General features: G+C 37.7%; 1 protein-coding gene across 1 annotated transcript in view; it reads left to right on the top strand.

Annotated features, from left to right (window-relative positions):
- Nucleotides 1-13,299, top strand: part of LOC128644153 (F-actin-monooxygenase MICAL2) — a 115,900-nt gene extending 102,601 nt beyond the window's left edge. The window contains exon 8 of the mRNA XM_053696858.1: nucleotides 10,377-13,299. Within this exon, the coding sequence (XP_053552833.1) occupies nucleotides 10,377-10,585 (209 nt within the window). The 3' untranslated portion in view covers nucleotides 10,586-13,299. The remainder of the gene's footprint in view (nucleotides 1-10,376) is intronic.
- Nucleotides 13,300-26,238: the final 12,939 nt, after the last annotated feature.

The following is a 26,238-nucleotide window of genomic DNA, read 5'->3' as shown; positions in this document are numbered from 1 at the left end:
ATTACAAGTGGAGCGCAAAAATGTTAGCGTTAAAGTTAAATCAATACTACTCCTATTCTGGTATTACAAGTTGAAAGGAAAATGTTAGTGTGCGAGTTAACATATGGAGGTCGGACAGCATAACCACGCTAACTCCCTTTCCCCATAGACTTCTATGGGTTGTGCTAGAAAAGCCTCTTCTGGCTTTCGCCTGTGTGCCAACCTTAAGGTATGCTAGGACAAATGCGCTAAAGCCAAAGGTGCGTTAAGAAATATTTATGTATCTTTGTTCTTCACTTAGAAGAAAATGTTCTTTTTAGTTTTATATATATATATACTGTATATATTCAATTGAGGAAAGAACAGAGTGGGAAGCAAGTGCTAAGGCTGGGAGCTGACTCAGGGAAGTACAAAAATATACTGTATACACTATCACCCTAGCGAAAAAGGCCTTTTATCCTGTGGTGCAGACCCTTACATAATATATATCAAGAAATACTTGAGAGAGAAAAGAAACAAGAAGATACTTATTTCCATAAAGACAGGGATTTCAGCACTCTTTTAGTCTATTATTATTATTGGTTATTTGTAGAGCGCCAACAGATTCTGCAGCGCTAAGTAGTCTAAATAAATAGCTCCAAGCAAATGTTTGTGCGAAACAAAATAGTTTATTGGCATAGACAAAAGAACGCAGTGACTCACTGCATCCCGCAACACAAGGGATGTGCCATTTTATACTTAGAGCATTCAGTATAGGCCAATCAAAATATAGTTACAATAAATAAAAAATGAATTGTTACAATGTGATAACCTGACTGGCCAGGGTGAACCAAGGTACCTCGTAATGCAAATACAAGAGAATCAACTCTATATGAGTAAAGGAGTATATTTCTTCTGTTAAGTGTGATCAGTCCACGGGTCATCATTACTTCTGGGATATCACTCCTCCCCAACAGGAAGTGCAAGAGGATTCACCCAGCAGAGCTGCACATAGCTCCTCCCCTCTACGTCACCCCCAGTCATTCTCTTGCACCCAACGACTAGATAGGATGTGTGAGAGGACTATGGTGATTATACTTAGTTTTATATCTTCAATCAAAAGTTTGTTATTTTAAAATAGCACCGGAGTGTGTTATTATCTCTCTGGCAGAGTTTGAAGAAGAATCTACCAGAGTTTTTGTTATGATTTTAGCCGGAGTAGTTAAGATCATATTGCTGTTTCTCGGCCATCTGAGGAGAGGTAAACTTCAGATCAGGGGACAGCGGGCAGATGAATCTGCATAGAGGTATGTAGCAGTTTTTATTTTCTGACAATGGAATTGATGAGAAAATCCTGCCATACCGATATAATGTCATGTATGTATACTTTACACTTCAGTATTCTGGGGAATGGTACTTCACTAGAATTACACTGTAAGAAATACATAAAGCTGTTTAATAACTAGAGATTATGTTTAACGATTTTGCTGGAATGTAAAATCGTTTTCATTTACTGAGGTACTGAGTGAATAAATGTTTGGGCACTATTTTTCCACTTGGCAGTTGCTTAATCTGTTTTCTGACAGTTTCTGTTCTCCCTCACTGCTGTGTGTGAGGGGGAGGGGCCGTTTTTTGGCGCTTTTACTACACATCAAATATTTCAGTCAGCAACTCATTGTATTCCCTGCATGATCCGGTTCATCTCTACAGAGCTCAGGGGTCTTCAAAACTTATTTTGAGGGAGGTAATTTCTCTCAGCAGAGCTGTGAGAATTATAGTTTGACTGAGATAAAAAACGTTTATTCTGTAATTTGTTTCCTGCTTTCAGAATTTGTTATCTTTGCTAATGGGATTAAACCTTTGCTAAAGTTGTGTTATTTACAAGGATTGAGGCTATAACTGTTTCAATTTATTAATTTTCAACTGTCATAGATCTTCTGTGCTTCTTAAAGGCACAGTACGTTTTAATATTATTCTAATTGAATTTTATTTCCAAGTTACAAGTTTATTTGCTAGTGTGTTAAACATGTCTGATTCAGAGGATGATACCTGTGTCATTTGTTGCAATGCCAAAGTGGAGCCCAATAGAAATTTATGTACTAACTGTATTGATGCTACTTTAAATAAAAGTCAATCTGTACAAATTGAACAAATTTCACCAAACAACGAGGGGAGAGTTATGCCGACTAACTCGCCTCACGTGTCAGTACCTACATCTCCCGCTCAGAGGGAGGTGCGTGATATTGTAGCGCCGAGTACATCTGGGCGGCCATTACAAATCACATTACAGGATATGGCTACTGTTATGACTGAGGTTTTGGCTAAATTACCAGAGCTAAGAGGTAAGCGTGATCACTCTGGGGTGAGAACAGAGTGCGCTGATAATATTAGGGCCATGTCAGACACTGCGTCACAGGTGGCAGAACATGAGGACGGAGAGCTTCATTCTGTGGGTGACGGTTCTGATCCAAACAGACTGGATTCAGATATTTCAAATTTTAAATTTAAACTGGAAAACCTCCGTGTATTACTAGGGGAGGTGTTAGCGGCTCTGAATGATTGTAACACAGTTGCAATACCAGAGAAAATGTGTAGGTTGGATAAATATTTTGCGGTACCGACGAGTACTGAGGTTTTTCCTATACCTAAGAGACTTACTGAAATTGTTACTAAGGAGTGGGATAGACCCGGTGTGCCGTTCTCACCCCCTCCGATATTTAGAAAAATGTTTCCAATAGACGCCACCACAAGGGACTTATGGCAAACGGTCCCTAAGGTGGAGGGAGCAGTTTCTACCTTAGCTAAGCGTACCACTATCCCGGTGGAGGATAGCTGTGCTTTTTCAGATCCAATGGATAAAAAATTAGAGGGTTACCTTAAGAAAATGTTTGTTCAACAAGGTTTTATATTGCAACCCCTTGCATGCATTGCGCCGATCACGGCTGCAGCGGCATTCTGGATTGAGTCTCTGGAAGAGAACATTGGTTCAGCTACTGTGGACGACATTACGGACAGGCTTAGAGTCCTTAAACTAGCTAATTCATTCATTTCGGAGGCCGTAGTACATCTTACTAAACTTACGGCGAAGAATTCAGGATTCGCCATTCAGGCACGCAGGGCGCTGTGGCTAAAATCCTGGTCAGCTGATGTTACTTCTAAGTCTAAATTGCTTAATATACCTTTCAAAGGGCAGACCTTATTCGGGCCCGGGTTGAAAGAGATTATCGCTGACATTACAGGAGGTAAAGGCCATGCCCTGCCTCAGGACAAAGCCAAAGCCAAGACTAGACAGTCTAATTTTCGTTCCTTTCGTAATTTCAAAGCAGGAGCAGCATCAACTTCCTCTGCTCCAAAACAGGAAGGAGCGGTTGCTCGCTACAGACAAGGCTGGAAACCTAACCAGTCCTGGAACAAGGGCAAGCAGACTAGGAAACCTGCTGCTGCCCCTAAAACAGCATGAATTGAGGGCCCCCGATCCGGGATCGGATCTAGTGGGGGGGCAGACTTTCTCTCTTCGCCCAGGCTTGGGCAAGAGATGTTCAGGATCCCTGGGCGCTAGAGATAATATCTCAGGGATACCTTCTGGACTTCAAATACTCTCCTCCAAGAGAGAGATTTCATCTGTCAAGATTGTCAACAATCCAGACAAAGAAAGAGGCGTTTCTACGCTGCGTACAAGAGCTCTTGTTAATGGGAGTAATCCATCCAGTTCCACGATCGGAACAGGGACAGGGGTTTTACTCAAATCTGTTTGTGGTTCCCAAAAAAGAGGGAACTTTCAGACCAATCCTGGACTTAAAGATCCTAAACAAATTCCTAAGAGTTCCATCGTTCAAGATGGAGACTATTCGGACAATTTTACCTATGATCCAAGAGGGTCAGTACATGACCACTGTAGATTTAAAATATGCTTACCTTCACATACCGATTCACAAAGATCATTATCGGTACCTAAGGTTTGCCTTCCTAGACAGGCATTACCAGTTTGTGGCTCTTCCATTCTGATTGGCTACAGCTCCAAGAATCTTCACAAAGGTTCTGGGTGCTCTTCTGGCGGTACTAAGACCGCGGGGAATCTCGGTAGCTCCATACCTAGACGACATTCTGATACAAGCTTCAAGCTTTCAAACTGCCAAGTCTCATACAGAGTTAGTGCTGGCATTTCTAAGGTCACATGGTTGGAAGGTGAACGAAAAGAAAAGTTCACTCGTTCCACTCACAAGAGTTCCCTTCCTGGGGACTCTTATAGATTCTGTAGAAATGAAGATTTACCTGACAGAGGACAGGCTAACAAGACTTCAAAGTGCTTGCCGCACCCTTCATTCCATTCAACACCCGTCAGTGGCTCAATGCATGGAGGTAATCGGCTTAATGGTAGCGGCAATGGACATAGTACCCTTTGCACGCTTACACCTCAGACCACTGCAACTGTGCATGCTAAGTCAGTGGAATGGGGATTACTCAGACTTATCCCCTTCTCTGAATCTGGATCAAGAGACCAGAAATTCTCTTCTATGGTGGCTTTCTCGGCCACATCTGTCCAGGGGGATGCCATTCAGCAGACCAGACAGGACAATTGTAACAACAGACGCCAGCCTTCTAGGTTGGGGTGCCGTCTGGAATTCTCTGAAGGCTCAGGGACAATGGAGTCAGGAGGAGAGTCTCCTGCCAATAAACATTCTGGAATTGAGAGCAGTTCTCAATGCCCTCCTGGCTTGGCCCCAGTTGACAACTCGGGGGTTCATCAGGTTTCAGTCGGACAACATCACGACTGTAGCTTACATCAACCATCAGGGAGGGACAAGAAGCTCCCTAGCTATGATGGAAGTATCAAAGATAATTCGCTGGGCAGAGTCTCACTCTTGCCACCTGTCAGCAATCCACATCCCGGGAGTGGAGAACTGGGAGGCGGATTTCTTAAGTCGTCAGACTTTTCATCCGGGGGAGTGGGAACTTCATCCGGAGGTCTTTGCCCAAATACTTCGACGTCTCGACAGAACGCCAAGCTTCCTCGTTACGGGTCCAGATCCAGGGATCCAGGAGCAGTCCTGATAGATGCTCTGACAGCACCTTGGGACTTCAGGATGGCTTACGTGTTTCCACCCTTCCCGTTACTTCCTCGATTGATTGCCAGAATCAAACAAGAGAGAGCATCAGTGATTCTAATAGCACCTGCGTGGCCACGCAGGACTTGGTATGCAGACCTGGTGGACATGTCATCCTGTCCACCTTGGTCTCTACCTCTGAAACAGGACCTTCTGATACAGGGTCCCTTCAAACATCAAAATCTAACTTCTCTGAAGCTGACTGCTTGGAAATTGAACGCTTGATTTTATCAAGACGTGGGTTTTCTGAGTCAGTTATTGATACCTTAATACAGGCTAGGAAACCTGTTACCAGAAAGATTTACCATAAGATATGGCGTAAATACCTATATTGGTGTGAATCCAAAGGTTACTCTTGGAGTAAGGTTAGGATTCCTAGGATATTGTCTTTTCTACAAGAAGGTTTAGAAAAGGGTTTATCTGCTAGTTCATTAAAGGGACAGATCTCAGCTCTGTCCATTCTGTTACACAAACGTCTGTCAGAAGTTCCTGACGTCCAGGCTTTTTGTCAGGCTTTGGCCAGGATTAAGCCTGTGTTTAAAACTGTTGCTCCACCATGGAGTTTAAACCTTGTTCTTAATGTTTTACAGGGCGTTCCGTTTGAACCCCTTCATTCCATTGATATAAAGTTGTTATCTTGGAAAGTTCTATTTTTAATGGCTATTTCCTCGGCTCGAAGAGTCTCTGAATTATCAGCCTTACATTGTGATTCTCCTTATTTGATTTTTCATTCGGATAAGGTAGTCCTGCGTACTAAACCTGGGTTCTTACCTAAGGTAGTTACTAACAGGAATATCAATCAAGAGATTGTTGTTCCTTCTTTATGCCCAAATCCTTCTTCAAAGAAGGAACGTCTACTGCACAACCTGGATGTAGTCCGTGCTCTAAAATTTTACTTACAGGCAACTAAGGAATTTCGACAAACGTCTTCTCTGTTTGTCATTTACTCTGGGCAGAGGAGAGGTCAAAAAGCTTCCGCTACCTCTCTTTCTTTTTGGCTTCGTAGCATAATTCGTTTAGCTTATGAGACTGCTGGACAGCAGCCTCCTGAAAGAATTACAGCTCATTCTACTAGAGCTGTGGCTTCCACTTGGGCCTTCAAGAATGAGGCCTCTGTTGAACAGATTTGCAAGGCTGCAACTTGGTCTTCGCTTCATACTTTTTCCAAATTTTACAAATTTGACACTTTTGCTTCATCGGAGGCTATTTTTGGGAGAAAGGTTCTTCAGGCAGTGGTTCCTTCTGTATAAAGAGCCTGCCTATCCCTCCCGTCATCCGTGTACTTTTGCTTTGGTATTGGTATCCCAGAAGTAATGATGACCCGTGGACTGATCACACTTAACAGAAGAAAACATAATTTATGCTTACCTGATAAATTCCTTTCTTCTGTAGTGTGATCAGTCCACGGCCCACCCTGTTTTTAAGGCAGGTAAATATTTTTTAATTTATACTCCAGTCACCACTTCACCCTTGGCTTTTCCTTTCTCGTTGGTCCTTGGTCGAATGACTGGGGGTGACGTAGAGGGGAGGAGGTATGTGCAGCTCTGCTGGGTGAATCCTCTTGCACTTCCTGTTGGGGAGGAGTGATATCCCAGAAGTAATGATGACCCGTGGACTGATCACACTACAGAAGAAAGGAATTTATCAGGTAAGCATAAATTATGTTTTTTGATAACCACACCCAGCTGCACACAGAAACCTCACCAATGTTTGTGGAGGTATAGCCTGGGCAGTCTAATATCAAGGGATCTAGGTTATCAATAGAATACACACATCGAAAACAGTGTTAATTTCGTCAACTAAAACTAGACTAAAATGACTATAAAACTAAAGAAATTCTGATGACTAAAATACGACTAAAACTAAAATGACATTTTAGTCAAAAGACTATGACTAAAACTAAATCAAAATTTGCTGACAAAAAACATTTTATGCAAGGTGTTAATCAATCCCTATCCAATTACTGCTCTTTTGTAACATTTACTAAACTTAATTTTATTAAATTTTAAGATAAAGACATGTTATATACCACAACAGTTAAATCTGTTAAATCTGTATTGCATGTTCAAACCTTAATACCATAAATAAAATCAGGTTAATAAACCTTTACTCCAGGAGTATATAATGAGTTTGGAAGTTCTAGAGCAGTGCTAATATCGTTGCCGAAATTTATTCAAATCTGTAAACAATCAATTGATTCTTCCTATAGAAATAAGAATAACCCACGAGTATCGGTTTAAATTATGCTGTGCCTGTGCTATCTGCAGAAACTTTTTGTTGTGTTGAGTTACTTGATACTTGTTTTAATTATTAACAGAGAATTGTTAAAGTTTTTATATTGGGTAATATGTTCAATACAGCCAATACAGTTTACAGTTTTGTTTTTTTATATTTTAAGTTTAATAAAGATGTTACATATCACAACGTCTAAATCTGTTTCTGTATTGCATGTTTAAACCTTAATACCATTAATAATAACAGGTGTTATGTTTACTCCTGGAGTATGTAATCAGTTTGCAAATTATAGAGAAATGCTTAAATAATGCATTAAACTTTAACTAAACCCCTTAGATTTTAGTCGACTAAAATCTACTGGAGATTCAGTCGACTAAAACTAGACTAAAACTAAAACAATTCAGATGACTAAAATACGACTAAAACTAAAATGGCATTTTAGTCAAAAGACTAAAACTAAGACTAAATTGAAATTTGCCGTCAAACTTAACACTGATCGAAAACAGGCTCATAATTGACAAGATTTGCATATATAAAACATCATTATGCTAAGCAGACAGTAGCAAGAGATAAGCAGAGTGTATATTAGAACAACTACACCCTGCTGCACACAGAACCCCAGAAGGTTAAAGAGGTATATCCTGGGCAAGTAAGAAATTGGATCTAAGTTGTATAATCAGACACTCTAAACCAAGCAATGATGTTAAGGAAAAATAACAAGCAGTTTGCATATAGGTTTAGTACGCTCAGGCATGGGAAAACTAGCTGTGTTAATAAGAGAGTCCCAAAGAATCATAGGACAATCCCATTCGAATTTCCATGCAGAAAATGAAAATTGCAGTAGGAAACAATGTTATCCTTAAATGTGTGCTTGAATTTTATGCTCAATTAGACCTCCTCGACAGGTGTCAACACAGGTAACTTGTCATCCGTGAACAACAGGTGCTTTTGGCATTGGCACTATTGTCTATAAACTGCAAATGGCCAGGTACAATATCACTTTAAGCAGAGTGCAATATCGACATACTACACCTTCCTTCCGGAACTGCCAGTGCTGTTAGAGTTTTCTTTGTATTGCGGCACACATCAATGGTTTCCCATGGTTGAGCTAGAAAGATATCCCGCTGCTTGTTCAAGCTATTGATAACCTAGATCCCTTGATATTAGACTGCCCAGGCTATACCTCCACAAACATTGGTGAAGGTTCTGTGTGCAGCTGGGTGTGGTTATCAAAAATATACTCCTTTACTCATATAGAGTTGATTCTCTTGTATTTGCATTACGAGGTACCTTGGTTCACCCTGTCCAGGCAGGTTATCACATTGTAACAATTCATTTTTTATTAATTGTAACTATATTTCAATTGGCCTATACTGAATGCTCTAAAAAAAAATTGCACATCCCTTGTGTTGCGGGATGCAGTGAGTCACGGCGTTCTATTGTCTATGCCAATAAACTGTTATTTTGTTTCGCACAAACATTTGCTTGGAGCTATTTATTTAGACTACTTAGCGCTGCGGAATCTGTTGGCACTCAGATAACCGATAATAATAATAGACTAAAAGAGTGCTGAAATCCCTGTCTTTATGGAAATAAGTATCTTCTTGTTTCTTTTCTCTCTCAAGTATTTCTTGATATATATATATATATATATATATATATATATATATATATATATATATATATATATATATATATATATGTATATATATATATAAAAGTAGTTGTAGGAGTCTGCACTCATATTTCTCATATGCTACCAGGGTGTCCGGATCCAAGCCTGTATTCACTTAAGTGAATGCAGAATTACTCTCCAAGTATATATATATATATATATATATATATATATATACACACACACACACACCCATATATATTTAAAATTAAAAACAAAATTTTCTTCTCAGTAAAGAACAAAGGTATTTTTATTAATAATAAAAAATACATTCACTTTGTTTGCAATGGATATTTTATATGTCAAGGCATTTGACTGGGAAGGGCTCAAAGATATATATAAATGTATAAACAGTATATGTGTATATATGTGTTTGTGTGCACATACATATGTACGCAGATAAACACAAATATACGGATATATACATACTTTTATATATATATATATATATATATATATATATATATATATATATATATATATATATATATATACACATACACTTTTGAGCCTTTTCCTGTCAAACACCTTGTCATGTACCATATCCCTTTCAATACCTTCTTATACATTTATTTCAATAATAAGCTTATGTTTTACTTTATATATATATATAGATGTAATATGTTTTACATGTGTTTTTGTAGCCCTAACACTTTACTTCAAGTCTCAAGTTGTGCTTTTTTAACACTACTATGTGTTACCCTCAAGTGCAACACATAACTTTCCACCTAATATGAGCTCTGTAGCAATATCCATTTGAAAGTATAGGGCACTCTAAAGGGATGTGGGTCCGCACTCAGGGGCCTATTTAACAAATGTCTGTCGGACCTGATCCAACATTGCGGATCAGGTCCGACAGACATCGCTGAATGTGGAGAGCAATACTCTCTCCGTATTCAGCATTGCACCAGCAGCTCTTGTGAGCTGCTGGTGCAACGCCGCCCCCTGCAGACTCTCGGCCAATCGGCCGCCAGCAGGGGGTGTCAATCTACCCGATCCTACTCGATTGGGTTGAATTCCGGCGATTCCTGTCCGCCTCATCAGAGCAGGCGGACAGGGTTATGGAGCAGCGGTCCATTCAGAGCTTGATAGATAGGCCCCTAAACATTCTCTGGTTATTCTTCTTTACCATAGACTTGTAATATCAATTTGAGTGCTAATCCTAGCGCTGTGCAGCGATATTGATAGATACCCTGCGCTTTGTAATCTATGCCATAGTGTTTAACGTCCTTGTAAAATAAGTAATAAATAATTTAAACATAAAAAGAACTGTTTTTCGTAAAGACACATTTTTGGAAATGAAATGCTCAAGATTATTTTTATAATATATCAAATGTACAAGATTATGTTTAGCATTGAGGCACCATATAACGAACATATTGTCTTTTTGTTTGAATATGCAGCCACCTTGAAAACTCAACAAGATATCCACGAAGAGGAAGAAATGTTTGCCGAGATGATGAAAATTCTAGAAAAGAGAGATCAACTTGTGACTCGCATCGAAGAACAACGACTCAGACACAACAAAGAGGAAGAGAAATTGGAACGCATGCAACTACCCAAAGATTGTCAAATAAAAATGGACGTTATCAATAACAGAAGAATTGTATGAAAATACTTTGATGCAAACGGAAAAAAATAATAATGTAGCAATTATTATCGCTTATTTGTAGAGCGCCAACAGATTCCGCAGCGCTTCGCAATAGTAGTGTTTTTGTGGACACTAGTTTTGTGAGTTTTTATCCATTTAGGACCAATGGGATACAATGCGACCATGACTTGTATTTCCGAAATTTTATAATTAAAGGGTGAGCACATGGTAAGTGTTCGTCTGCGTGTCACTTTCTCTGGGGCATCAACCTTGGTTCTCCACAGGTTTTGAAACTAAATTTCCCATGATCCTCAGCCAGCTTCAAGTGTATGAGCATCATGGGAAATGTAGTTCCAAACCCTCTGGAGAGCCAAGGTTGCTCACCCCTGCTCTGGGGAAATGCTGTCATATGGTATCTTTTGGGAGTTTGAGCTATAAATAGGTTTTTGAACCCTTTTATTATATATTGAAATAAGCATCTGGATGTTTAATTTTGATTGCAATGTTTACTTAAATACACTTTACTATTTTGTTAATGCACTTGTAAAACTGCTCACGCAAGCAACTAAGCTACGGAACTATTGTTGGATCAAATTAATCTCTAAGGATCACAAAATGCATTAAAAATGTTAATGCAATATTATACACCTATAATGTTGCCAGCTGTGCTACAAAAAAATACTGAACAATTTGTCAGTGACATGGTGTCACACAATACCCCCTCCCCAAGCTCTATGTTACCCTCTTTGCTTGATCACACAATGTATATTTGACTTTTAAAAAATGAACATTTAATCCAGTATTTTTGTGAATATTTTAAGATTTTACTGGACAGTCAGCTAAAATACTTCACTGTGTGAATACTGGAAATCTGGCAATCCTATAGATCTGTAAGATTAAATCCCATAGATGGAAAATCTTTTTAATGCTTTAGGCATAAAAAACATTTCTCTGGATAAATGTGCAGTGTTGAGTGAGTTGTACAAGCTAATATTGCATCATGCAGGCACATTAAGGGACAGTTTACTCCTTGAGATTTTTATATAAAAATGTTTGGTCATGCATAGTTAAACAAACTTTGAAGTATATTTTCATTATTTATTTTTGCTCCTTTTCATGTAAATTAGCTCTGAAATTTGTGGACTTCTCAGAACTGGAAATGCACCCTGCAGACTTCTCAAAGCTAACCCTACTACATATCTTTCCCTAACTGGCTTCAGCAGATAGCAACTGCAAAACCATGTTAATATAGGTTACTAATATAATGATCATGGCAAGTCTTGTCTTCCAGAAGCAAGTCTGCATGGTCAGTATAGTGAGGCTGTTTTATATGAACATATTTTGACTTGGATTACATGTTATTTTATTGCAAGTTAACAAAAATATGTTTAGTGTCTTTTTTTGGACATTTGTGCATGTTGCATTGAAAAACACTTGCTACCTTTTGATGGAAAAACATTTTATCTGGTGCTATTTTCACCATATACTATTGGTCTAGATTACACAACTCTAGAAACTTCTTAGCTTGAAATAGTCAAAACTAGACGTGCATTTGTTTGAAAATATAGATATTCATTTAGTTTTCATGGTTTACTAAAATACTTACCTAAAGTGCGCTGGGGAGCCGCACTAATCCGACCCTTCTTCACAGAGCCCAGAGCTGCGGTAATACCGTGATATGCCTTCTATTAACGCGGCCTTGGACTCTGAAAAAGGTTCAAGATTAGCACGGCTCCTCCAGCATGCTATAGATAAGTATAAGCCTGCAGGTGATACTTTTTCACCTGTAGTAAAGAAACATTTACATTGATTTTAATGAAAACTAATGTAAATGTTACCAAATATAAAAAAAATAATGAGAATATTCGTTCTGAATTATTCGTTCAAAACAAATTATTTGCTGCTGCAAAAGTCTAGTCAAAACAAAATACGTTTAAGCTGATTTTTAAGCCGTCTTTTGTTGCTCTTATTTGACTTCAGACACACATAAGGTTTTATGGGATCCAGGTAAAGCTGACTCAGATAATCTTTCAGATTTAGGAAAAATATCTGATTATCTATAAAATGTATATTTTTGATGGGAACTATATACCAGAAACAGGGAATCTGCGCATAGCATATCTAAAGCGTTCTTCGATTCCTTAACAGTCTTTGCCCTTAGCACCTCTATTGGAAGTCTCTTCCATGCATTAACTACCTGTCTGGAATACAAGGTCAAGCTCTACATTTTTCAATTTAGTTCCGCATTTTTTGGTATAAAAAAAAAAAAGTTCTGAACTGATAAGGACATTTTGAAAATTTTCTGTTAAAGCACTGCCACTTCCATTTTCCATTTTGAGTGCTAACGACGTCTCTGAGCCATCGCAAATTGTCCCAGTCAGGTGCTGACGATGGCTCAGAGCCGTCGCTAGCACTCACCCACCTTGAGGGCAATCTGTGATGACGTCACCGTGCAACTTTATTTAAAATTAACAATGGGCAATATAGGGAAATAGGGGCATGCTGCTTAGAAGCCTGTATCTCAGGCATCTAAGCAGCTACAGACCCCCAAGAAAAATGTAATCGCCTAACCGTTCTAATGGTATAAGTCTTGGGGATCTGGAAAAAAAGTATAAAAGTAAAAAAGAAATATATTTAAAAAAAGTAAAAAAAAAGCTCAAATCCAGCTTAGCACCCAGGTGGGAAATGGCTCAGTGGTTAAAGGAATACTAAACCCAATTTTTTTCTTTCATGATTTAGATAGAGCAGGTAATTTTAAGCAACTTTCTAATTTACTCCTATTATCAATTTTTCTTCATTCTCTTGCTATCTGTATTTGAAAAAGCAGGAATCTAAGCTAAGGAGCTGGCCCATTTTTAGGTTAAGCACCCTGGATAGCGCTTGCTGATTGGTGGCTACATTTAACCACCAATCAGTAAAAGGTGCTGAACCAAAAATGGTCTGGCTCTTAAGCTTACATTCTTGCTTTTCAAATAAAGATAAAAAGAGAACGAAGAAAAATTGATAATAGGAGTAAATTAGAAAGATTCTTAAAATTGCCTGCTCTATCTAAATCATGAAAGAAACATTTGGGTTTAGTATTCCTTTAAATGGAAAATGGAAGTTGCTGTCCTTGAATGGAAAATGGAAGTGGAGGTCCTTGGGCTTAGTATCCCTTTAAGGACCGTCACGTACCGCAACAAATTAATTACTTGATCTCTACTGTCTGCTAATATGGTGGAGGGCTAGTTCCCCCCTAGTGATGCCACTGAATATAAAACATATAAATGTAAAGCTTTAGTTTCTAAAACGTAACTGGCCCCATCTTGTTGAAAACTAGTTTTTACTTCTGTGCTGTGGCCAATTAGGGACAGTTATGAATGGGTCACTAGAGTGTGCAGCCGCTGATTGTGTGAAATATAGCTGTGTTAAGTCTGCAGTCTGTACATTCACTTCTAACAGGAATTAGAATTGGATATTCTGAATTAAAGGGACATGAAACCCAAGATTTTTCCTTTATGATTTAAATAGAGCATACAATTTTAAACCATTTTTAAATGTATTTCTATTATCAAATGTGCTTCATTCTATTTGTACCCTCTTTTTAAGGAGCAGCAATGCATTACTGGGGGCTAGCTAAACAGATCAGTTAGGCCAATGACAAGAGGCATATATGTGCTGCCACCAATCAGCAGCTTGCTCCCAGTAATGCACTGCTGGTCCTGGCCTTAACTAGATTTTAATTGTAAAGGATACAAGGAGAACAAATCAAAATGAGTTATATACGGTAAGTAAATTGGGAAAATGCTTAAATTGCATGCTCTATCTGAATAATGAAAGTTTCAGTTTGACTTTATTGTCCTTTTTAAATAGAGGAAAAGTGAACAAAATAAATATTGAAAATATATTGGAAATCGTTTTTTTGATATATACATTTAATTAAATATATTTTACAATCTCAAAGTTTTTAATAATTTAATAAAATGTAAATAGTAAGACTAATTACTATAGTTTAAGTAAATAAAGTATGTGAAGGTGATGCATTTTTTTGCTTGCAGTAGGGTGGCAAATACACGTTTTCAGTACTTTTAGTTTTCTTTTTTTTTTTTTTTTTCAGGCAACAGTAAATAGTGTAAATAATATTGTTTATAGAATAACTTTACAAGTCTACATTCAATATATAAAAAATATATATATATATAATTTACGTAAATGAGCAATTACTTCAGACTATTCAGACTACAGTTCAGGGTCGGAACGAATGAAATGGGGGGGCATTTTTTTTCACGAGGGGGCACACATTTAAAAAGCATGTATGAGAGTCAAAATAAGAACAGACCTACTGTGGCAGTCCAGGGGTTACATTTATCAGATCTCTGGCTGTGCAGGACTCAGGAGTTAGATTTGTTTATATTTCTGGAAGTACAGCAGTTACATGTGTCATATCTCAAGGATTATAGGGGTTACATTTATAAGATGTCGGGCAGTGCCGCAGCAGTTACATTTACCAGATTTATGGCAGTGCAGGGGTTACATTTGTCATATCTCAGGAATGTCTCCCACATATGACACAGCCAGTGGACACTGTTTGCATGTGTAGCTCTACCAATGACCCTACTAATGATCCAATAAGCTTTTATGTGACAATAAGTTTGAGTGCCAAGCAGTACATTACTTGTACAGATATTATTAATGATATTTACCAGCACACACACAGTATATACAGTATGTATATATATATATATATATATACATATATATATATATATATATATATATATACACACGGTATATATGTATATACAAACACACACACATATATATATATATACACACAAACAATATATATATATATATATATACACACACAGTGTGTGTATTGTGTGTATGTGTGTGTATTTGTATATATATATATATATATATATATATATATATATATATATATATATATATATATATATATATATATATATATATATATAAAACAACCTTGGGGACAAATAGGAGATGTTTTGAAACATGTAAATAATAAACAAGGCTATTTCACTCATTGTCCCACAGCTACATTTAAAGTGTGTGTATTTGAGCACCTATAATCTGACACACATTTTACACTGATTACTGCAGATAAAGCAGGCACAATGCACACTTGTTTTGTGTGACCTGCAGAGGGGAAACCAAGGAATTCCCAATTTGCCTCTTTATCTGTGGCTGCCAGGATATAAAGTACAATAGGGAAGTGATACTACTCTCACACACACATTGGTTATACGGCTGTGTTTCACAAACTTACTTCTGCCTTCCCTCTCACTGACTGTTAGCTTCTCCCAGCACTTTCTGCAGAGGTCTGATGATGTCATCATCTCACTTCAGCTTTGTAGTAAGTGGGCTAGCAGGAGGAGGGGCATTGCAAGTCCTAGGTTAACTGTGAGAGCCCCAGCAGGGAAATGAAACTTTATTTGTTATCTGGTTGTAAATAGAGGAGAGTAAAGAGATTAGCTGGGCCCCCCAGTGGCGGATCTCCAGGGTCCAGTGGCTGCAAATGGTTGATGCAACATTTGGGACCCTGGACGTTCCGTCACTTTTAAAATGTAAAAAAAATTAAAACATTTTTTTTAAATCACTTCTTTTGCCCTGGGGGGCACAGCATTCCATTTGGGGGGGGGGGCATTGCCCCCCAATGCCCCCCCTTAGAGCCGACCCTGCTACAGTTTATCTTTGCTTAACTTTTTTCCTTTCAGTGTTTATTTCATTTGCTACCTGCATATAGTAGAGTTAAGTTAAGGTGAATATATATATATTTATATATTGTTCTTCATTGTGCTGCTGCTATTTGTTCGATAAATGTGACATTTTTCATACTTTTCTTTAATATCTGCAAGCTAAAATAGCTAGGAATCCTATGCAGTGTTGTAGAAATCTTTAACAGATCCATGTAAAGATGAATGCTTGTACTAAATTTATACATGTGTTGATTTGGGTAATTTATTTACAAAAAAGTGTATTAAAGGGACATAAAACAAGCTGGGATAGAGACAAAATATAATAATATGTACTTTAATTACTTTACCTTCAAATTTATACTGGAGTACCTCACCATTAACCCTTTGTTTTAAGTTTTTGAATTGTAAAGCTCTAACTCCCCCCACACATTTCCTTCTATGGCTGTATCTATATCTACTGTTGCTTTGGTAGAATGCAAAAGTGCGCAGTGATTATCTTCTTGAGCATGCCTAGAAGCTGTGAACTCAGTTAAAATTCAATACCCATGTCTAAACACTGATAGGGGGGTGGAGCAGACAACTCCAGACAGCATGGCTATGTAATTAATTTTGCTTATTTTTGAAAATTATTTAAAAATACTTGCTAACAATTTTTTTTTAAATTAATTTTACTTAATTAGCCCTTTTAGGATATGCACAGATCTCAACATGTTTTATGGAACTTTAATCAATACTAAATGGTATTAAGCTCAGTTAAGCACCAATATCACTGAGCTCACTCACAAAAAAAATCTCTTTTTACCTCATATTTTTACCAAAAGTGTTATGTTATTTTTAATGGTGTTTATGCTATTTCTTCTGATTGAATCTTACAATGTATAAGCTTTAATTTTTTTATTTTATTTTTAGATGGTAAGTTTTGAAGAGCATTGCCTGCTTCTACTGTAATTGTATGTTAAAAAAAAAGTTATGTATGTTGTCTTCCATTTTTATTGTACATTAATCTGAAATATGTTGGTATATCTAACAGTGGTAGAAACATGTGCTGTATAATTATTCTACAACAGGGATGGTGAACCTTTTGAGTACTGTATATGCCATAAGGACGGTAATTTAAAAAAAAATTGTTTTAATTACAGTATATTTTTTTTCTTAAAATACTGTACATACTATTTGTTCAGCCATTAAAACTTATGTAGCATGGATTTTTTTTACATATGCAGACAATAAAACCATCTTGATCACTCGTGCTATGGGTTCCCCACCCCTGTTTAAAGATCTCTTGATCCTTCAAATGCATTAATGTATCGTACACTGCAAATAGGATAATTATAATTAACCTCATACATTTTGCATCTTTGGTGCATCTTTTTAACTGTGAAATGTAAAACCGTAAGGGTAATTTCTATAAAGTAATGAACAAATAGCCTCATATTTACTACTGCCATGAAATTTAGACCTTATGGTTTAAGTTTTCTACCATTAGTCACCAGGGACTCTCTTTTTTTTTTAACAAAAAAGCAAGTTGTTCCCACTCAAGGGTGACACCTAGTGGTGATTCTCACCACTAGTATTGATTTCAGCCTTTGTAAAGACCGGCTGTTGGATCGAACCTGCATCATAATTTAATAATATTGTATTCAAATTCATTAAATAGTTTTCTTATGCAGGAGAAAGTGCTAAACTGGACACTAAATCACTGCACCCCTTTAACAACAACAACAAAATTATAAAAAAATGATAACTTGTACAATGCTGTCACTGGCTTTCAACACTCCTAAGTGCAGCTTTGCAAAGCACGCTATAGGTGAACTGTAAATCATAACGAGAATATTTTTTAGATTTAATTTTAGAATTATTTATTCTTTGATAGGAACATGTGTTGTAGTCTGTTGCCTAGTTTCGCATCATAAGGAATATGAACATCAGCACTGAATACTTACTGTATATAAATGAAAACTGTTTATTTTATGCAATAAACCCTTTACTTGGGATTTATATTGTGTGTTTTTGTGTCTTTGTCCTGATTTTATTGATATATGTGCACTGTGGACATAGTAGAAAACATTTGTTTACTCCAAGAACAAAATATCATATTCTCCTTCTTAAAGGGACATTATACACATTTTTTCTTTGCATAAATGTTTTGTAGATGATCTATTTATATAGCCCATACATTTAAAAAAAAAAAAGTATAGTTTTGCTTATTTTTAAATAACATTGCTCTGATTTTAAGACTCCTAACCAAGCCCCAAAGTCAGTTACCTACTCCAGCTTGCTCCTGTTTGTGTAAAGGGTCTTTTCATATGCAAAAGAAGGGGGAGGGGGGAGTGTCTTATTTCCCACTTGCAGTGGGCTTTTCAGCTACCTTTTCAGCAGAGCTAAACTGAGAGCGTATAAGTAAGTTTTTAAACAGTTTTATACTGGATTTTTATATCAGTATCTGTGCATCTTATTCTTTATAGTAGTGTCTATTACATGCAGTTATATGAAAATGAGTGTATACTGTCCCTTTAAGGTAAAAGTTAAACTATGGGCTCCATTTGATCAATTGGGCCCTATGAGTACCCAGAATGACAGTCTCTGATCAGACTCCAGGGTGAGCACCATACCCAAATCCAGTATAAGATATCATAAGTCTTGGTAATAGAAACCCGTATCGTCTTATTGTTTTCAGGTATCTTTTACGCCAAACCGGAAAAAGTGCTTTTACAATCAATAAATGTAAATATTAAATAAATAAATAATTTTAACATGTTCAAAGTGACAATATAATGATTGAGCAAACATACCCAGTATGACCATCAAGCCTACATAGAATTGGCATTCAGATGGTTTAGCAGTGGGGAGGATGGATTCAGATTGCAATAGGTCAATCTCACGCATGTAAATAGCATTGAACAAAGGGGTTAAATGAAAAGAACTTTACTGTAACCTTACTAGGTGTGAAAGGGCAATTGTACATGTCAGTTTCTGGTGACTTCCCAGATTCTTTCCTGATAATAAAACTTTTTTCTTTGGAAAACATTTTCAAGGCTGCAGGCTTTTAACACACTGACCCATCTTGTATTGTGATGACTAGAAAAACGTTCTACTTTACTCCTATTATCAATTTTTCTTGGTATCCTTATTTGAAAAAGCAGGAATGTAAGCTTAGGAGCCAGGCCATTTTTGGTTCAGCACCATGGGTAGCGCTTGCTGATTGGTGGCTACATAAGATATTTCACTGGCAATATGTGGAGTTTCTCTATATTTTTACCTTCTTGTTTTGTGTATAGCTTTGGTACTATTGTATTGGTGGTTTGGACACAAAAAAAAAGATGGTGATTAAAAACTTCTGTATTGGGTGCCACCTTGTTCCTGAAAATTAGCCTGCAATTAGGGAGGAACTTGTTCATGTACTGAATAAGGAAATATAAAATACTTAATTTAAGGTAAGAAATGTGTCTTTTAAAGTGAATGTAAAGTTTGCGGAATGAGTGCCCGGTTTTTAAAAACTATTCTTTCATTCATGAGGGGTATCTGGAACACGGTCAGACTGCTGGTCTGTGCAACATAGGAAAATGTAAATAATCTGCTTCCTAGAGGACCTGGAGTGCCGTAGCAGCGGCGGGTCAAGACGCAGTAATCCAAGAAAAGGCACACACGAAGGAGCAGGCACTACTCAGTAGGAGTAAAATAAAAAAATACAATTTATTTAAAAATCATTTAAAAAGGACAATCCCCAGACTAGGGTACAGACAAACAGAACAAGTCTTACGCGTTTCGCGCCCCCTGGTGGCGCTTAATCATAGACTGATTAGGACCAGCCTGGGGAACCCATTTATACACCAGGCACAAATTGGTTAACTTTACATTTCACTGTTTTTTTAAAATACTTACCTTTTCTTCTTGAAAACCGCTCCAGCGCTTCTCCAGCTCATCACAAGCCTCTTCATACATCAGCAATGACGATTCCAGCATCCTCCAATCACGGCTTCCCCTCCGGGGCGTCATTGCCTAAAACAACACTGTGATTGTAGGAAGGCCGGGATTGTCGTTTCTGATGTAGGAAGAGGCTTGCGACGGGCGGGGGAAGCGCTGGAGCGGCTTTCCACAAAGAAAAGGTAAGTATTTTAACAAAACCAGTGAAATGTAACATTTGATGAATGAAAGTGCCCCTGCTTTTAATAGGATTATTAAAAACCGGGCACTGGTTCATCAAAATTTACATTCACTTTAAGTCTATGAATTTAGTCTTATATAAAGTTTCATAATTTGCTATGATGTGTCACTTTGCCATTGGTTTAGTGTTACATTGTCTTTTCCAAAAAAGTAGTGGAGAAACTTTATTCCATTTGGAGATCTTTTAACGATATTTCTTTGCCGTGGAGGCCAAACATCCTGATGCTGTAACTTTGCAATGTTATCTAACAAAATAAATGATAGGTTTCAGTGAACTGTGCAGTGGAAAGATTATAATATATCACTGTTTTACCAAATAGGAAAAATGAATAACAGACAATTTCAAACATAAGCGGCCAGATTACAAGTGGCTCGCTATTTAGTGCTTTTGCTTGAGCGTAAACTTTGCTAGAAGTAAGCATTTTGCGTGCGACAGGTAGAGCACGTATTACAAGTTGAAAGAACTTTGCAATATCACAACCTCGTTAACGTATTCTCTCCATAGACGTCAATGCAGAGTGCAGAAGAAAAAAAAACAACACCTATCGCTCTCGCTCTTACCCCACAGGAGTTATTCATATTTCACATTCCAATGTTCTTCACTTACAGAACAATTTTAATTTTATTGTAAATATTTTACATTAACATTATCAGATATATGTAGAAATATATATTTAGTAATAAAAATAAAAAAAAATATTTGTGAAAAACTTAGGAAAGTAAAATATGTGTAACGTGTTTCACATTTGTGATTTAGGTACAATGCGGTGTTGGGTTAGCGCACATGAAGAATTCCTAACCTCAATTAGCCTTATTTAATTATTAAATATAAAATATTAAAAAATATAAATAATTCTAAATTATTATACATACTGATATATATATATATATTTCCCCCTATGGAATATTTAGAATTTTATACAGTATGTTCTTTACATAGACAAAAATGTAATTTTTATTATTAAAGGGATATGAAACCCAAATTTTTTTCTTTCATGATTTAGAAAGAGCATACCATTTTAAACAACTTTCTAATTTACTTCTATTATCTAATTTGCTTCATTCTCTTGATATACTTTGCTGAAAAGCATATCTAGATAGGCTCAGTAGCTGCTAATACATAGATGCCTCGTATGATTGGATCATCCATGTGCATTGCTATTTCTTCTACAAAGGATAGCTAAATAATGAAGCAAATTAGATAATATAAGTAAATTGTAATGTTTTTTAAAATTGTATTCTCTACTTGAATCATGAAAGAAAATGTTTGAATTTAGTGTCCCTTTAAATATATATTTCTATATCTGATAATGGTAATGTAAAATAGATATCTATATCTACAAATCTATAGGAATCGACATACAGATATGGGAATATGTATATATATATATATAAAATTTGACAGAAGTGTACGGCACTCACTTTATCTTTCCAACTACCTGGTGCTCAAACTAAGGATATACAGACAGTATTGCAAAAGCGGTGAATCCCACAGACGGTCTCCGTGTTGCAGAGGATCCAAACAAGCAGGCACACAGGTTTTTCTTTTGACAATCCGTTTTAATAAGTGCAAGGAAACCAGACGTTTCGGCTCAAACACGAGCCTTTTTCAATGGTGTTCAAAAACGGATGTATATATATATATATATAAAAACTGTGTTTAAAATAAAAAAACGAAATTTATGCTTACCTGATAAATTTCTTTCTTACTTGACACAGTGAGTCCACGGATCATCATCAATTACTGTTGGGAATATCACTCCTGGCCAGCAGGAGGAGGCAAAGAGTACCACAGCAAAGCTGTTAAGTATCACTTCCCTACCCACAACCCCCAGTCATTCGACCAAAGGAAAGGAGAGAAAGGAAGCAACACAAGGTGCAGAGGGGCCTGAAAAAAACAGGGCGGGCCGTGGACTCACCGTGTCAAGAAAGAAAGAAATTTATCAGGTAAGCATAAATTTTGTTTTCTTTCTAATGACACGGTGAGTGCACGGATCATCATCAATTACTGTTGGGAATCAATACCCAAGCTATAGGACACAGATGATAAGGGAGGGACAAGACAGGTAACCCAAACAGAAGGCACCACTACCTAAAAAAAACTTTCTCCCAAGGAAGCCTCAGTAGAAGCAACATATCAAATCTACAAAGTTTAGAAAAAGTATACATAGAGGACCAAGTTGCAGCCTTGCAAACTTGTTCAACAGAAACGTCATGTTTGAAAAAATCCACAAGAAGAACCAGCCCTCATGAAATGAACCGTGATTCTCTCATGAGGCTGATGTCCAGCAGTTTCATAGGCCAAACGATAATACTCTTCAGCCAGAGCGAATGAAAATGAGCCATAGCTCTCTGACCCTTGCATTTCCCAATGAAACAGACAAACAAAACAGAAAACTAGCGGAAGTCCTTAGTTGCCTGCAAGTAGAATTTCTGCGCACGCACCACATCTAGGTTGTGGAACAAACACTCCTTATGAGAAGAAGGAATAGGGTACAACTATTTCCTGACCAGTATTCCTATTTGAAACCACTTTAGGAATTAAAACTAACTTAGTAGGCAGAGCCACCTTATCTGGATAAAAGATAAGGGAAATCATACTGCAACGCCGAGAGTTCAGAGACTCTCTTAGCAGAAAAAAAACCTTCCAAGATAACATCTTAATATATAAGGAATGTATAGGCTCAAACAGGGCCTGATGCAAGGCTATAAGAACAAGGTTAAGACTCCAAGGTGGAGCAACTGATTTAACACAGGCCTGATGCTGAACCAGGCCTGACAAAAAGATTGGACATCTGGCACGTCCATGAGACACCTGTATAGCAAAATGTATAGGACAGAGATATAACCCCTGAGGGTACTGACCAAAAAACCCTTCTCCAAACCTTCCTGGAGAAAGACAATTCCCAGGAATCCTTACCCAGAGAAACCATTGGATTCATACAAATAAGATATTTATGCTATTTGGCATGCAAGCCTGAAACAAAGTCTTAAAGACCGAGTCAGAAAAACCACGCTTAGATCAATAAGCGATCAATATCCAAGCAGTAAGCTTTAGAGAAAATGAAAATAGAATGAAGGAAGGGACCCCAATTTAGAAGGTCCTTCCTCAGAGACAGTCTTCAAGGACCACCAGAAAATTTATCAAGGCGGTCTGCGATCACTTGATCATGAACCTAACCTCATAAGCTTGGCAGTCTGCCGAAACGGCAGAAGCCAACTCCAGAACCCCCCCCCCCATTTTAGGTTTTACCTGGAAAACACCTCCCGACGGAGAACCACTCCCCAGAGTCAATTATCTGTCTGATCAAAATTCCAATCGTTCACCCCTAAAGAGAGGAACACAGAAAGCCATTGTGAGTTGCCTCTGAACAATCAAATCACCTCTTACAAGACTAAGAAACTCAGAGTTCCACCCTAGAAGATGATGTAAGTCATAGAGATGGAAATGTCAATTTAATGACAACTGAGGCCAAGCCATCAGAGTAAAGTAACTCGCCCTCAACTGTAAAAGAGTACCGCAGACACTTCCGAGATTAATAATCCCCATGCCTTCCAGGAAACTTCCCTGAGACAGATACTCCTGAAAACCAGTACCGGAGGGAGTCTCTTATCTACTGATCTAGATCTATCCACTGGGACAGATCCGAACATTCTCCATTTTAGAGAAAATAGCAAAGGGAATGATAGCTATGGAAACCATAAGAACAATTCCCTCCCAACCATCTGGTTACAAAACGACTAAGCTATCTACCGGACCACCAGAGATTGCTGATGGCCGGACAGAAGACAGCAGGGAGAACAAAATTAAAAACTCCTTGATTACCTGGTCCCAGTTAAAGATCTTCTACTAGACAGATAATCTATGAAGATCCCCAATAAATCATCCTTGCAGATGGAGTAAAGGAACTCTTCTCCATAATAATTTTCCAACCATAGAAAAGAAGACTGGGTAAGGTCTCTTGAAAAAGAGTTTGCTTGAAGAAAGGATGACCCCTGATCATATAAGATCCAGAATCTCCCTTACAATATTCCGAGACCTAGAAGTCCTTCTAGGATGACGAAACTCAGAAACTTGAGAAGATACCGATCATGGGAACAAAAGATACACATCCCTCAGGTCTATGTTTGCTATGAACAGACCCTTCTTGAACTAAAGGAAAATTGATACTACTTTGAAGGTCACCTGAGAAAACTTGAGGAAATACCTAGATCTCGTTACCAGACTGGAACAATTACTCCCAGAGATGAAGATCTTGAACCCAGTTCAAGGAAAACCTCTAATCAAAACAGGACAGCAGATACTCTAGAAGGAAAAATCTGCCCACGGGAGGAAATCATAGATTAAACTAAGATTAGTTGGATACTACGACCTGACAAACCCTGCAGAAAAAGGAAAATAAAAACTTTACATTAGTCCTACTATCTTGACATGTGGTAGAAGGATAATTCTGCCAGACCAAATCCAACAAGGTCTCATCCTTGAAAGGAAAAACCAAAAGCGTGGAAATGTAGAAACCTAAATTATTGAAGCTGCCACTGCAGAGCTATAAACCTAGGCTGAATCACTGAGCCACAGGTAGGTTTCTCCACTGACCAAGAAAACAGCCACAATGTTTTCAAAGATATGCTGCTTTGTTAAGTATTGAAAGAAGGACACAAAGGCCCATGACTGTTGTACGAGCTCTAAACCATGAGCCTTCAAGCCAGGCTTGCTAACCACTATGCCACAACAGCCATCAGCGGGCTAGCACAGCAAATCTAAGACGACAATATATTGCTCTGAAAGAACAATTAAACTCCAGCTTCTAAAGACAATGCAATAGCACTTTGTATTGTAAACCTGCAAAGTTCAGCTAATCACCTGTAAGGGTCTCAAGGTGCATCTTATTTTATCAACCTCGGAAGAATGAAAGGCTGAGTGGACCTCGCCTGGGAATGAACCTGCAACCCTTGGACTGCTACAGAGCTCAGCCACAGTGCATTAGCATGCTGAGCTATCTGTCCTTTTATCTAAGGACCTGTAAAGAGCTAGCTACCCTCCATAGGGGTCTAGGCTCTCTGGCCCCAGTAGAAAAGCTTCTAGGAATTGCACCATGTATTTAAATGGTGTTAGCGACAGAAAAATCCTTTAAAGGACGGGAGACAGAGGGAAAGGTATCTCCAGTACCTCCTATTCCTGTGGAATCTAAATAGCATGAATAGAAACATTTCCACCTAGGAAGAAAAGTCATACAAAACTTCCAAGAGTTGACAACGACAGGAGTATCGGTGTCGACCAGGTAGCTAAAACCTCCTTTAACAGTACACAAGGTGTGCAAGCATACATCTGAAGTAGTCCACTCCAGCATCAGATGAAGGAATTATACTATTCAAATCTGAAATTCCCATCAGAAAGCAACGGAACCTCCTCACCAGTCTAGGAGAGGGGGCGATCTGTAACAGAATAAGCAGAAAACTTACTATCGAAAAAAAAGTAAATGTCCTCCTGCATTTTCCCTGTATGTAAGGAAAAACAGACAAAGCTGCAGATACCACAAAAGATACTCGAGCTGCAAATTTGCAATAAAAAACACTCCTCCAGGAGAATGAGAGGAACCGCAGGGCACTGCATGTGATGCTATAGAAGCTTGGGACAAGTAAGGCAAAGCTGTTGCATTGCCTGAACAGCATCATCCTGGGAGACATGAGACTCAGAGGGAAATATCTTTTAAAATTTGCCCTAGTATAGAGAGCTCTGAAAAGCATATACAGGTAGAACTATTAAATATATAATTATAGTTCAACATTGCAGAGTATCAGGAAAAC

Source organism: Bombina bombina, unplaced genomic scaffold (genome assembly GCF_027579735.1).
Source record: "Bombina bombina isolate aBomBom1 unplaced genomic scaffold, aBomBom1.pri scaffold_642, whole genome shotgun sequence".
Classification (NCBI taxonomy): domain Eukaryota; kingdom Metazoa; phylum Chordata; class Amphibia; order Anura; family Bombinatoridae; genus Bombina; species Bombina bombina.
This window is presented reverse-complemented; position numbering and strand designations above follow the sequence as displayed.